General features: G+C 38.4%; 1 protein-coding gene across 4 annotated transcripts in view; it reads right to left on the bottom strand.

The window, feature by feature from the left end:
- Positions 1 to 13,491, bottom strand: part of LOC104019252 (zinc finger protein 366-like) — a 48,627-nt gene that overhangs the window by 11,318 nt on the left and 23,818 nt on the right. For 3 of the 4 annotated variants that reach the window (XM_087770855.1, XM_087770856.1, XM_087770857.1), the window contains 3 exons: positions 8,427 to 8,496; positions 4,789 to 6,116; positions 2,477 to 2,668 (listed from right to left, as the gene is read on the bottom strand). In XM_087770855.1, the coding sequence (XP_087626981.1) occupies positions 2,477 to 2,668; positions 4,789 to 6,116; positions 8,427 to 8,451 (1,545 nt within the window). In that variant the 5' untranslated portion in view covers positions 8,452 to 8,496. The remainder of the gene's footprint in view (positions 1 to 2,476; positions 2,669 to 4,788; positions 6,117 to 8,426; positions 8,497 to 13,491) is intronic. The other variant, XM_087770858.1, reaches the window with a different exon arrangement.

The raw sequence follows: 13,491 nt of genomic DNA on the forward strand, positions 1-13,491 counted from the left end.
AGTCTGCTGAACACACTTTGATGCACTGGCTGGTGAAATGGACTTCAGTACAGTTTGCTAGAAAAGCTGAATTAGTTCAACACTAGATTTTGTCTTCCTAAGCCACTGCATGAAGTATCACCCTTCTAGATTTGTCAGTCTGTTTTGTTTCTTCCCAAAGTGCTTCTCTCTCACATTTTCTTTGGTTTTGACTCCTGATCTAAACCCATGATTTTAGATGGGAAAAAGTGGAGTTCAAAACATCTGCTGCAAAGTGCATTTCGCTAGGCTGGAGAAAACTTCATTGCATTCTTTATTACAAGTCTAAAACATTATTGACTTCAGCACTAAAAGCAACTGTAAATTTCATAGGAGCTTCCTCTGCAAATCAGAATTAGCACATTGCACCAGTTGGTGCAACTCCTTCAGAACTCTTCAGTGTTTTTGTTTAAAACAGAAATAAACAAGGAAACATGGGCTCAGGCCTTGAAAAGCTACAGAGAAGTTCACTCTTCAGAGAAAAATCAAACACAGATCCAGGCTGCAGCTGGATGAGGAAACAACTGCTACTCCCTCACTTCAGATAGTCTGTACTTAGCTGTGATTAGGCACATAGGAAAGCCTCATGGGTTTTTTTGTTGTGTGAAAAAGGTAAAGAAAACCACTGCATGTGATGAAGTAGAAAGGCTACTGCTGTGCTCTTTCCCTTGCATTCTTCTTCTTTTTTCTTTTTTTTTTTCTTCATAAGAAGGGTGTTCCTTTCCTCAAAGAGAGAAGGAGAGGGAGAAAGACTGTAAACTGTCCAAAAGGACCGTGAGAAAACAGGAAGCTTTGAAAAGTACAAGAGAAAGCAAGATGAAATCTATTTGCAGGCGTTCCCGGGGGACATGTGAGCCATTGTTAAGCAGGCTGTTCATACAGCTATATCCTTCCTTCTGCTGAGGAGGAGCTTGGTGCCAAAAGGCTGCTATCTGGTCATTGCCTTAACCCTCTGAATACCAGCCAGAAATACTTGCTCAAGTCTTTCAAGGGTTCTGCCAGAGAGGCAAGGGATGTTCCTAATGCCAAAGAGCAATTCCTGATTCTCCCTTTGCTTATAGTTAGGATCTCCACTCTGTTCAGGGGCATTGATGTTGATTCATACCCCTTCAGCCATAGGAGAAACTGGTTCACTGTGCTTACTTGTTTCTTTCCTCCTAGGAACATTGAGTGGGGACAGAGAAGTAAGAAAAAAATAAGAAAAACAGGTGTTCCTGTAGAGCTTTTGTTACTGGCTGGAAAACATACTGTCGTTACTCCAGTTCCTGGCTGGCTTTGCTTTTATTTTTTTCAAAGTTATCAAAGCAAAATGAGGAAGTAAAAAAGATTCATTTTGACATTTTCCTATTAAAATTATCACTGAAAGCCATCTTTTCCTATGACATTTTGAAGTTCTACATTTTTCAAGAGAAAATAATTCCATTTAAAATTTTTCATCCAGCTTTGCTTCTCGATGAAAGACTCCTTTTAAGAAAATCTTTAATTCCATAAAGATGTTGGATGAAAGAGTTCTAGAAATTGCTTCCAGATCAATCTTCAGTTACTTAGGCATAAACTGGATAATATGCTCCACTCCATATTTATAGCCCTCTTAGAGCAGATCAAAGTGGTAATAAAACCTACAGCCTTTGACTACACAAGGTATGACTACAATAATGAACCAGATAGGCAGCAAAAGGAACAGATGTAGTGTCCAATACTGAATAAGAATATAAACATTCATAAGGAAGAAATTAGAGATGAGCACAGTCAAGAAAGCCAAAGCCTCAAAAGTTTATGGGGAGGGGGGAGAAGAGGGGATGGAAAGGGAATGTCAGCCTCCAGTGTGCTGGAGGGAGGTAGCAAACTGGAATTCCCAGAGGATCCTAAAAAGGCCAGATGGTCTCAGAGGCCGTTTCGTTAGGATACTGATGTCCTGCCCTGAATTTCAGTCTGGTAATTACATTTGGTCTATTCAAATCCCTTCTGCAGTTCAGTTTTGCTGTGGCTTTCTTTGAGTCCTTCCCTGATCTGTTGCATAACATCACTGTGTGAAGTCGTGGCTGCTGCTTTTCCATGGTCCTCTGCAGGGTGCATGAGTTGATCTATGTGTTTAGTCAGTGTTTCAAACTATTAAGCACTTAGACTTCTGTTTGGATGGCTGTACTAAGCAAATATCAGGTATGTTTATTGTCCTCAAACCACAGTGGCATTTAAATGCTCACTAAGTGGAAAAAATATTTGAGGATGAAAGTTACTGATATTGAAGGGGAAGGGAGTAAATCACAGATATTTACCTCCATTATTTTGTGCTACCTAAGCAGAACTCAGATCAAGAAAGGAAACTAGACTGTTTTATGCTAATTTAAATACAACTGTAGAATGTGTTAGCAACTCCTGTTTTTCTAATTCTACCATATCACCAGGTGATAACATCACAGTGGGTTTATGCCTCTGCCACCAAAGGAGATATACTTACCTTGCATTTAAAGGGTTTAACATCAGAGTGAACAATCATGTGGGCCTTGAGAGTCTGCTTTTGCACAAAGCTCTTGAAGCACAAATGGCATTGATAGGCTCTGATATTGGTGTGGATCAGGACATGTCGTTTCATGTTGGCCAGCAGAGTAAATTCCCGGCCACAAATTCCACATTTGTGCTCTTTCACACCCTGTAAGAAAAGAAAAAAATCAGAAAATTCTGTAGATGGAATATTTTCTAGATAATTTCATCTTCAGTACAGCAATACATGAATTATTCATTCTGCAATAGCAAAGCAGGTAATAAATTATTTTGCTTTTAACATCGTTTGCTAAAGTAATAGATACTTGTGTATTTTTTCTTGGCAAATTCTTACAAGAATCTGAGAAGCAGAGAGGGAAAACAAAATGTAAGCTTAATGTAATAATGAGTTTTGTTTCCATCAGTGAGTTTACAAATCAGTGAGACATAGTAGCAGAGCTTCTCTGTCCTACTCTGCTGCTTATGTAAAATATTGGTCAAATGTGTACACATTGACCAAGAATAAAAGCTAACCAGTTAAGAGACTAAAGTAGTGCCTGCCTACAGTAATTGAGCATCATTGGCTTCTAAAAAAGACCTGTCCCTGTTTTGAAGAAAGCTATAGAAAATAATCTGAAATAACCGAGAAGTATTCAAGCAATGCCACCAAATAAGGATGTACATGTTACATTCAAGGAAGAGAAATAACTATTTACTCCTAGTGGGACTTGCACTAACTCTAATGGAGTGACCCCATTTTATCTGGCGTGTACAGAGCATTTCTAGCACCCTGTAGGCCATCTGGTCAATTTACTAATGCATAATTCAATATTCTTGGTCACACCCATGTGGTCTAACTGCCAGCTCCTCAAAAAGACATTTAGATGCTATGAAAATCAATGAATTTACCACTAAACGCTATAAGAGTTTGAATATAACTTGCTGAAGGTAATGAGGATTTACTAGTGAAGTTCCAAGAGCAATTACTCCTCCTGCAGGCCCCCATTACAAAGATTACTTGAAAAAAATCTCTACTTTTGTACCAGTAAGTGGTTTTCATAGTTAATTGCAAAGCTAAAACTGTGAACACCAACAGCAACTCTAAGTGTCTGCTTATCTGATGTGAAGCTATATTTGGGCAGCTAAGTACTGTTAATTATGTTCACAGCTGCAGCTGTGGACAAAGAAGCAGAAGCTCTCTAAAGGCTCAAGGGCATTGCATTTCCTATGACAAAAAACTATCAAGTTTTGAATTAGTAGAATTTTACATGGTAAATCCAAAGACCAGGGAATCTCCAGAAAGAGCAAAAATTATAATAGTGTAGTAGGGAAGAACAAGCAAATGTGGAAGTAGAGGTTGTTGTTTTTTAAAAGAAAATGTGTCTATTAGACTAAAATGCTGTAGCTTTCTGGTTTTCATATAAAAGCCAAAATTCAAGTGTTAAAGGAAAAAATGTGCAAGACTGGAAGCAAATTTTTATAAAATGTGGGGGTTTTTTGACTTGTCTTAATAATATTGTTGTAAAGGTAGATAAACTAATTTCAGACATTGTTGAATGGAACACTTTTTAAAGTGATCCTTTTGGATGTGTTCCAAAGCCTGCTCCTAGTCAAAACTGACACTGCTGTCATTACTGACAGTAGTGGCAAGACTGCCACTTGATACGAATTGGCTGGGATTATGGTCCTGCTTGTCCACTTTTATTAACTGTCATTCTGGATAACTTATGCACAAAGGGGAATTTTTCTTAGGTTGTTTTTTTCCCTAAATGTCTCATTATAATGATTCTTCAAATTCTGATGAGTAATAATATACTTTCTTTTGCTGCATACATACAGCCTACTGCATATCCACCTACTTCCCAGTTAAGTGAAGCAAAGCAATAGATCTGTTTTTCAGTAGAAAATTTCTGTTAAAATTTCAGGGGGGTTAGACAGCTCTAAAAAATTATATTATTTTACAGAAGGTCATTCTGAAGATAAAACCCAGAAACAGAGAGATGTGAATACAATTTTGGGAAATAATACAGGTGGTGTAATTTAACTCCTGTTTGTAACAAAACATTTTTGCATGTACTTTCTTAAGACTGACAGAGACATCTAGCTTCTAGTATTGCCAGTGCTGCTGGGGCTTTTGCTCTGCATAAAATTCTTCCACTGGCAAAGAGCCAGCATGAGGCTCTATAGACTGATTACCTTCTTTCCAAGGAGGTTCATGTATCTTTAGTAGTCTGTAATCCTTGTACTACCTTCCGATGCAAGGTGACAGTGCAACTTGTGATGGCTTACCTTGTGAGTTAGGGAGTGTTGTTTGAGATGGTGAGGCTGCACAAACTCCATGCCACATTCAGTGCAGATATACGGACGGATGTCTTTGTGCTTCATCATGTGGTTTTGCAGCTGACTCGGGTACTGGAAGGTCTTATCACATTCAGTGCAATTGTACTGTATAGGGCCACGGTGGGTTGTTAAGTGTCTCTTCAGCTGGGCCAAGGTTGGGAAGTCCAGACCACACTCCACACAAATGTTCTCTCGGCCACTCTTGTGCTTAGACTCATGTGCTTTCAGCTCGCTGGGATAGGCAAAACCTCTGCCACAGATCCTGCAGTTGTAAGGCTTGATGTCACTGTGTTGCATCATGTGTCTCTTAAGGTGACTGGTTTGAGTGAAAGCCTTGTGGCACACCTGGCACTTATGTGGTCTAGTGCCCTGGTGTGTCAACATATGCGTGTGCAAGTGGCTCAGCTGCTTGAAAAGTTTGCCACATCGGGTGCAAGCATGTGGCTTAATGCCGCTGTGCCCCAAGATATGGGTGACCAAATTGTACTTGGATGTATAGGACTTCTCACACATGGGACATTGCCAGCGTTTCTGTTCACCCCCCACATCAACATAGTAGCTGTCGTCTATCTGAAGGTTGACATCTACTCTTTCCACTTTCTGTTTATTTTCACCACTTCCTCTTACTTCAGCCCTCCTGAAGGGTGGCTCTGGAGTCCTTTTCATTTGAAAGGGGTTCCTGGAATGAAAGTTTGGGGGCACAATAAAAGGAAACATTAAGCCAGGATAGACTTCAGGATAATAAGGGTAAGGAGCCTGCATGAATGCTGGGCTACTGGGCCATGCCATGTTAGGCTTCACTGGTTCTTGCTTAATGGGCTTGGCTCCAAAGTGCTTCAGAGTTCTGTAGAACTGAAAACCAAAGTTGCAGAGGTCGATCATCTGGGAACTGTATTTGGGCTGTGCTGGCTGTTGAAACACCAAGGGGAGACTGGAAGAGCCTATATCACTGTGATCTTCAGGTCTGTCTGGTGGTGATGAGGAACCCTCAAGAGCGATACAAGGAGGCATTTTTGTTGGCATGCTCTTGCGTTTCCGAGACCCTCCTTCCAAGGACCCCTGGAAAGTTTCCATGTCTCCAAGAGGAGGAGGGCCATAGTGGAAATGTGAGAGGTGTGATCTGAATTCTTCACCAAATGGAGTCGTTCTGTGTGGCTTTGTAACAGGGCTCAGCAGCTGCAGGCAGCAGGAAAAGGGAGAGGCTCGTGTACTGTCCACATTAAAACTTGTTTCTTCACTCTTCATCATATTTAATTTTTTCTGTGTTGCCCAAATTCCTTAAAACAAACAAAAAAACCTCAAATCTCTTTTTTTCTTTTTGTTCTCCTGGGGTTAACATTTTATTGTCTAGTTTATTGGTTTGGAGCTTGTTGGTTTTTTAATTAAATGCAACTAAGGATGTCTTAGGCCCATATAAGACAAATTCCTTTTAAAGCAGAATTAAATTGGCTAGTGGAGAACAAAGCAGCTTTGGCCTTCCTGTGGTAGAATTGGTGGTTTAAATCAAGTTTGACTTATACAACATCTTTACAACATAAACATGCTGTACCGTGACACACTACTTAGATGAATCTGTATGGCAATGTTTCTGCTTAATTTAATTTAGCCAGGCTATTTGTGGGCAAAATCCTGTCCTTGGTTGTGCATGCACAGGCTCTAGAAATTGGTGGTGCATCTAAAGGATATGGCAATACAAACAATAATGTGCACATTTATTATGGCTGTGACATGAAAAGTCAAAGCCAAAAAATTTTAAACTTGTTTGTATCAACATGCTGCTGTGAGAGAAAACAATGGCCAAGTGATCTAAGGACACTGTGTACCATCAGGTTTTGTGCCGTGTTTCTTGGCTTCTCTCACTTTGTATTGTAATAAGAAGGCAGAGATTAATTAATTTTCTTTGTTTTAATCCCAGAGATATTTACCTGGCAGATTTGGGGGAGGAAAGTCCTTTGACCACTCTCTGAATTACTTTCAGTTTTATAGACATAATCTAGGGGGTTTTTTGTTTGTTTCTAAACAGGTGGGCAAAACCCCCACTTGAAAATTAAATATAGAATTAATGTCAACAACCCCTCAGGTCTCCAGAGTAATTGGCACCTAAGAATGCTCCAATCTTTTCTATGGTACAGTGTGACAAGGCAGATTAATAATTGTCCTCTGGCAAAATTTTATATTCCACTGATTCTACAGGGAGCTGCTTCTGAATTTGGGGTTCATCTAAAATATTGATTATGAATTTTGGTTCATCTTAAATAAGGCTTCTACCTTTTGCCTTGGCTCTCTAGGGATGCGCTTATCTGAAAGAGTGTGTGTGTGTATGTCTGTGTACATGCATCTGTCCAACCAGGCGGAGGTTAGGTTGGAAAACTAGACATATTTTCCCTCTGTTACCTCTGACATGTTGATACTATTTATAAAACCATTCTTGGAAACATTGGGTGGAGAGCATGAAAGTGGTTACAGTACTAAAGACACTACTGTTTCGTTTCAGGAAGCTCCGTGCTGGACAAATCTGCCTCTAAAGATAGATAAAAGCACATCTCTCTGACCTAGTTAGGCTGTGGACAAGAGAAGGCATCTTAAAAACCTGCTTGCAAACAGATTACTTCCTTCTAATAGGGTAGATTGTGGAATTATCTTTGAGATACTGTGTGAAGCTAAAGGCTCAGTGACTAAACTTTAAGATGGAAACTTTAGACAAAGGGATCAATCAATGCACAAAGAAGGACTAGTAATTGAAGTGAAAATTGTAGGATCTCTAAAATGATGATTCTAAAAACACCTGTGATAGGGCAAAAGCCTAAAAAAAAAATTGCTTAAAACTGGGATAAGTATCTAATAATTATACCAGGATGTGACTTTCAGTCCCTAGCTCATTGATTGGCAGTAGTGTATATACACACACAAAAAAAATATATACGAATATATATGTGTGTGTGTATACATATAAAATATATATAACCATGTGTGTGTGTTCCATCAGAGAGGATTGTTAGGGAGTATGCATTTTGTTATGTTTCCTTGTCACCCTAACTCCCTGGGCAAAATAAGGAACAGTTAGATCTTGAAGACTCTTTGGGTACAAAGGATTGACATTAAAAAGGGAGAAGGGGAAGGGAATCCTCTGAATACCAAAAAAGACTCCACTTCCTTCCAAAAGGGAAAAAAAGTTTTTCAAAATTCATCTTGAGCAATGTTAAACTCACACAATTTGAACATAAAATATGCCTGTAGACCAAAATCTCCCCTTCAAAGTATGGACCTGTCCTTCAAATGTCTTTCATCTTGTGTATCTGATTCTTTCCGGCAAAATGAGTATAAAATGCTTCAGAAAGCCCATAGCAATTGAGAATCCAGCTATGTTATTTACTGGCTTTGTTAGATTATTGAAATGCTGCAAAAAATACACAGAAGTGACAGTGAGTTGTGTCTAATTGCTCTCTTGTCTCTTAGCTGCCAGTTCCTCCCTTCTTCCACAGCCTGTTTTATGCAAAATTTCAGTCTATTTGGAACACGGAGTTATGGCAGACGCTGTAGAACTGCTTGAAATTACTAGAAATAAATAATTTCCTTGCACTACTAACCTTTGGTTGCTTTCACTGAGCGCATGGTTTTATTCCACTGTCCATGGTTACACACATCATGGGACCAAGCCTACAAGGGAAAGTGTTTAAACAGTCAGTGACTGGCTCAGTCAGAGAGGTGCTGTATAATCCGACAAAAGAGCACCTAAAAGAGGAGGGAAAGTACAGATTTACAGTCTAAATATGGATCACCTTGCTGCTTTTTTTTCCCTTCAAACTGCCAAGCACCATTGTTACCGCAAACCGGTCCAAAAACTTTCTAACGCCAATTTGGCATTTAGAAAGTAGGCATTCTTTATTGCAGCACTGGATGCACGGGGGATATCTCCACCTACTGTGCATGCCATAGGTCATGCCAGCAAGGTATTTATGAAACTTAAACATACATATTCATTAATTTTCCAAGAAAAGTCATTAATATTACAATTATTTCCCAGAGATCATTAACATATTTCCCCTCCCACCAGAGCATGCGCTGTTTAATTCTGGGGATTCTTTCGGGGGTCCTTGGTGGTCGTTATCCTCAAATTCGAGCTGTCCGCTTGTTGACCTCGTTGATTTTTTCCACCTAATCATGCTGATTTGGCTGTTTTCTTTTGTTAAGAACACAGCTGATGCTCCTCAATGTCCAGGGATGTTCTTGTTTTATGTTCAGATTCCCTTTTGTTCTGAGCTCACTATTTCATTCAGAGATTCCTTCTTATCTAACAGGCCTCTTCTCTGTCCTTGGTTTCTGTCGGTTGTTGGTGATTAACTTCTTCCTAGCTCTACTCTGTCCTTGGTAGCTGTCAATCGTTGGTGATTAACTTCTTCTAAGCAGTCCTTGGTAATTAACTTCTTGAAGCAGTCCTTGGTGATTAATATTTTTCTGAATCCCACATGTAACACCATGATGTAGAAATTCATTGAGGAAAGATTAAATCTAGCCTCTCTTCTCATCTCCTTTCATGTTGGTAGCAAACCCTTGCTAATTTGAATGGAGGCATGATCTTCACATTAATCAGAACTTAATTCCATAAAAATGTGAGTCCTGAGGAAACCATAGAAGAGACTACAGATTTGACCACCATGCGAGAAATAGTTAAGGAGTAGTCCCTTCTTTAAATAACTTCAGTAGATAACTTTAAAGCTTTTAATAGCACAGTTCCCCATTAATTTTGTTCTCTCTGACTCTGGAGTAGCTGATCTCATTTTAGTACTCAACAATATATAAGGGGGGATGAAGTTAAGGATTTTTGTATTAAATATCTCCTAGGGATCTTGTGTCTTTCCTATATAAGCACTTTAAAACTTCTTTCTTTCTCCAGCACCTAGTTATTTAAGATGGAATGCTATCTAGTGCAGCAGTGTGTGATTCTAAACATTTAGTTTAAACCTGGATAGACATTAAAAATTCTAGCTTTTATCAGCAGTATTTCAGCTTTTCAGTTTTGAAAACTTGGCCTGGAAACCTCACTGAGACAGATGTTTCTATGCTATGTTGGCACTTAAACATAAAAAATCCCTAAACCCAGCACTCCAGAGCTTATAAAAAAGTTACTTTCTTTAGAACAGACAAGCATCCTCACAGTTTCTTTCTTTATGTAAATAAGTATATTTGGAAATACACTATTTTGAAAAATAGAACCACAAATAATCTCTCTCCCTGCCCCTTTAAAAAAGAAAAGCTACAGTGAGTTCAGATAGTTGTTGAGGTATTTCCAAAATAGAATATCTATGCAGCAGCTAATAATGTTGTTGAGTTAACTTCCATTAAAGGGGAAGAGAGTTTAACACAGAATATGAATCACCATTTACTTTCTCATTTCCACTCATCGTATTTCTACAGACATAAGGATTTAAAAAAAAGTACATAAATTATGCTATTCACTCTACAAGCATACACATTGTTATAGTCCCCAGTTAATATTCCATACTCATGTCAACAGCAAAATTTCTTTAGACTTCAATAGAACCAAGGTTCTGCTTCCAGTATGAAAGTGCCTTCTATCTATAGAATAAATATAAGCTCAGCAATAAAAATGGGAGGTTATGAAGTTGCTCCAGCTTAAACACTGACTACTACTGTCCTGATTTTGCTCCTGGGCAACACAGTGGTAAAAACTGAAACGAGGCCAAGATGAGTGAAAGTGATATGTACCCTCTGAAAAACAGGCTGCTTTATTATGAGGTTTGCACATGTGTTTTCTATTTCAAAAGAAGATGAAACAGAGGAAAGTGTAGGAAGGCTAAAGGTGGCTGAATAGGCTGAACAGCTGCTCTTAGCTGGAAGAGAAATTCCATGTTTAAATGAACATATATGACTGTAGAAACTGTGCACTCTAAGAGTACATTTCTGTTCTCCTCTTGAGGCCTGAAATATTGGCATCTATAAGGAAAGAATGAAATCTAACAGCTGTTTCTGCATAGGATGTGGTGAGGATCAGTGACAAATGACACACTATTACATTTCTTCAGCTAAAGTTGAGCAGTTGGAGAGCTCCAGCCTTATTGAACAACCAGCTGTTTTTTCAGTCGCTGACTTTTGTAAACTCTTATTATAGAGGTGGTTATGCTTGTCTTAATAGGTTTAATGGGATCTCCTTCATTCAGTTCACCCTTCAGTATAGATTTTGGTTTTAAATGTATTCAGTCATACAGCTGTTGAACTAAACACCAAAGTTTTTACTTAGTCTCTATTTATGCAAAACTTGCATCAGTCTCAGGATCTGACCAAAGAGGCTTCACTATGCCAAATTCATCTCATTTCAGCAGCAAAGCAGTGTTCCCTACTGAATCTACACTGCTTCGAGGTATTTTTCAGACTTTGAAAATGCCAGGAATACCTGTACAAACACGAATGTATCCATCACTGGTAACCAAGTATTTTCAGTTAATACACATCTGATCAATTTTCCCTGCTAGTTTCCTTCAGTGGCAACATGAGCCCTTCATAAGCCTCTTTTCTCTTTCTCTTCTGCTTGTTTTCATGTCTTCTTTCATGCTGCCTCCTGTGTGTGAGTGAAGTCCCACAATAATGTTGCCATTCCCCATTTCCTTTTCTATTGAGAGTTTCATAATTTCAGAGAGTTGGAAAATAATCAAGTGGATTTTTTTTTCACCTCTAGTTTTCAAGTGTATCTTGTCTGTTTTGCTGGTTTTATGGCCTGTCTTGAGTAAGAAGTTGGACTAGATGATGATAATGTTCCATATCTGTAAAATCCATGCATCTGCTTGTCATTTGTACAGTCAGATTTTTGTTTGTAGGTGCTGCCTTGGTGAATTATGCAGAAGCTGTAAAAATGCTCAAAAGATTTAGAGTTATTTCAATACTAGGCTCTCTAGATATTAGTTCAAGCTGCCATTGTTATTCAATAATGGGTTATTTGTACAGTTTTTATCAAATTAAGGCATTTTATTTACTCTAGGCTTGAGTGACTATAGTCATTAGAGGAGGGCAGGAGGTAAAAGATCATGTTCAAATCCATACCAGAACTTCTCTAAAATCAGTGTCAACCCTACTCTCTTATTCTTTAGAGAAGTCTGTGCAAGGTGTGTTTTCCATCCATGTTCTCCAGGCATCAATAGCCACATTTCAAGCACACAAATTTGAAAAATGGACTCCATTAATGTATACTGAGTGTATGTTAATATATTCAAGCTGAGTATATAAACTGAGTATATGTTATATATAAACTGAGTATATGTTAATATACCCAAATCAGCCTTGAAGTCTTTATGCTACACTATTTGAAGCAAACCTAAAAGATGATTTACATTTTAAATGAAGAAAGCACTTTTTCTGCTACAGTGTGGAGCTGGGAGAAGGCAGAAATTTGGACTACCTTGCAAAAATAAACATGGATTTAGGGAAAGTATCCAAAATCAATGAGTGCGGATACTGATTAGGGAGACACAAATGTTGGGGAGGCTTTAAAAAAACAGACCTAAGCTGGGAATAATAGACTGTGGAGTTTAATCAGATCTTTTCCAATACCACTTCTACAAATATTTGTTTTCTCTCTCTCTCACATGCATGTAGACCTTGTGTCAAATGAAGTCCATGATTTAATCATCAGCTTAACTGTCTTCTGAGATAAGACTTCTTGTCCCATACCTTTTATGAGACAGATATGTCTGCTGAAATGGAGAATGCTATCACGATAAAGACAGTTCTCTTCCCCTTTTGGATTACCATCATTAATAGAATTGGAATTGGAAACAAGTAAACAATTGTTCATGAAAATGATCTGGAATGACTGTAAACAAGAAATGGACCAGATCAGGTTTTTTTCTTCTTACGTTAGTATGACAGTACTGAGGAGCTCAGTGTCTTTTCACTTCTCCCTGGGAAATTACTTTCATCTGCTGATATCAGGCTTCAGGATAAAACTTCTTTCCAACAACAAATGCTTTTTTCTTAGCAAATGCTTGGTAAAGTAAAACTGATAACCTTGGTAACTCTTCCTAGGGCATAATTCAGAGCTCACTAAGGCTTATGGAAAGACTTCCAATGAACTCTGAAACTAATCCTTCACAAATTTCCTTGTGATTTGTTATGGGTTCTGTTGTCCAATGAGATATGGTCCAATCTATGCCATGACCAAAATTTGATACTTTTGACAAATTTGTTGTATAGATATGGAAAAAAAACCCTTATATCCTGAGAACATATGTTAACAGATGGTAACCTTTACAGACAAACTTAATGGAAATCATAAAATTACACACCTAAGAAGCTTAATTGATTAAAAAATTCTAAAATGTTTAAACAGCTTAACACGACACAGTAGACAGATGCAACAAGCAATGAACTTTCAAAGATATCTCATATATTAAATAATCCTTATTTTTTTCCCGTGCTTCATAGAATCATAGAATCATTTAGGTTGGAAAAGACCTTTAAGATCATGAAGTCCAACCGTTAACCTAGCACTGCCAAGTCTACCACTAAAACATGTCCCTAAGCACCACATCTACACATCTTTTAAATACCTCCAGGGATGGGGACTCAACCACTTCCCTGGGCAGCCTGTTCCAGTGCCTGACTACCCTTTCCGTGAAGAAGTTTTTCCTAATATCCAAT

This window comes from Nipponia nippon, unplaced genomic scaffold (genome assembly GCF_047370975.1).
Source record: "Nipponia nippon isolate SJK-2023a ecotype South Korea unplaced genomic scaffold, ASM4737097v1 scaffold_33, whole genome shotgun sequence".
Taxonomy (NCBI): Eukaryota; Metazoa; Chordata; class Aves; order Pelecaniformes; family Threskiornithidae; genus Nipponia; species Nipponia nippon.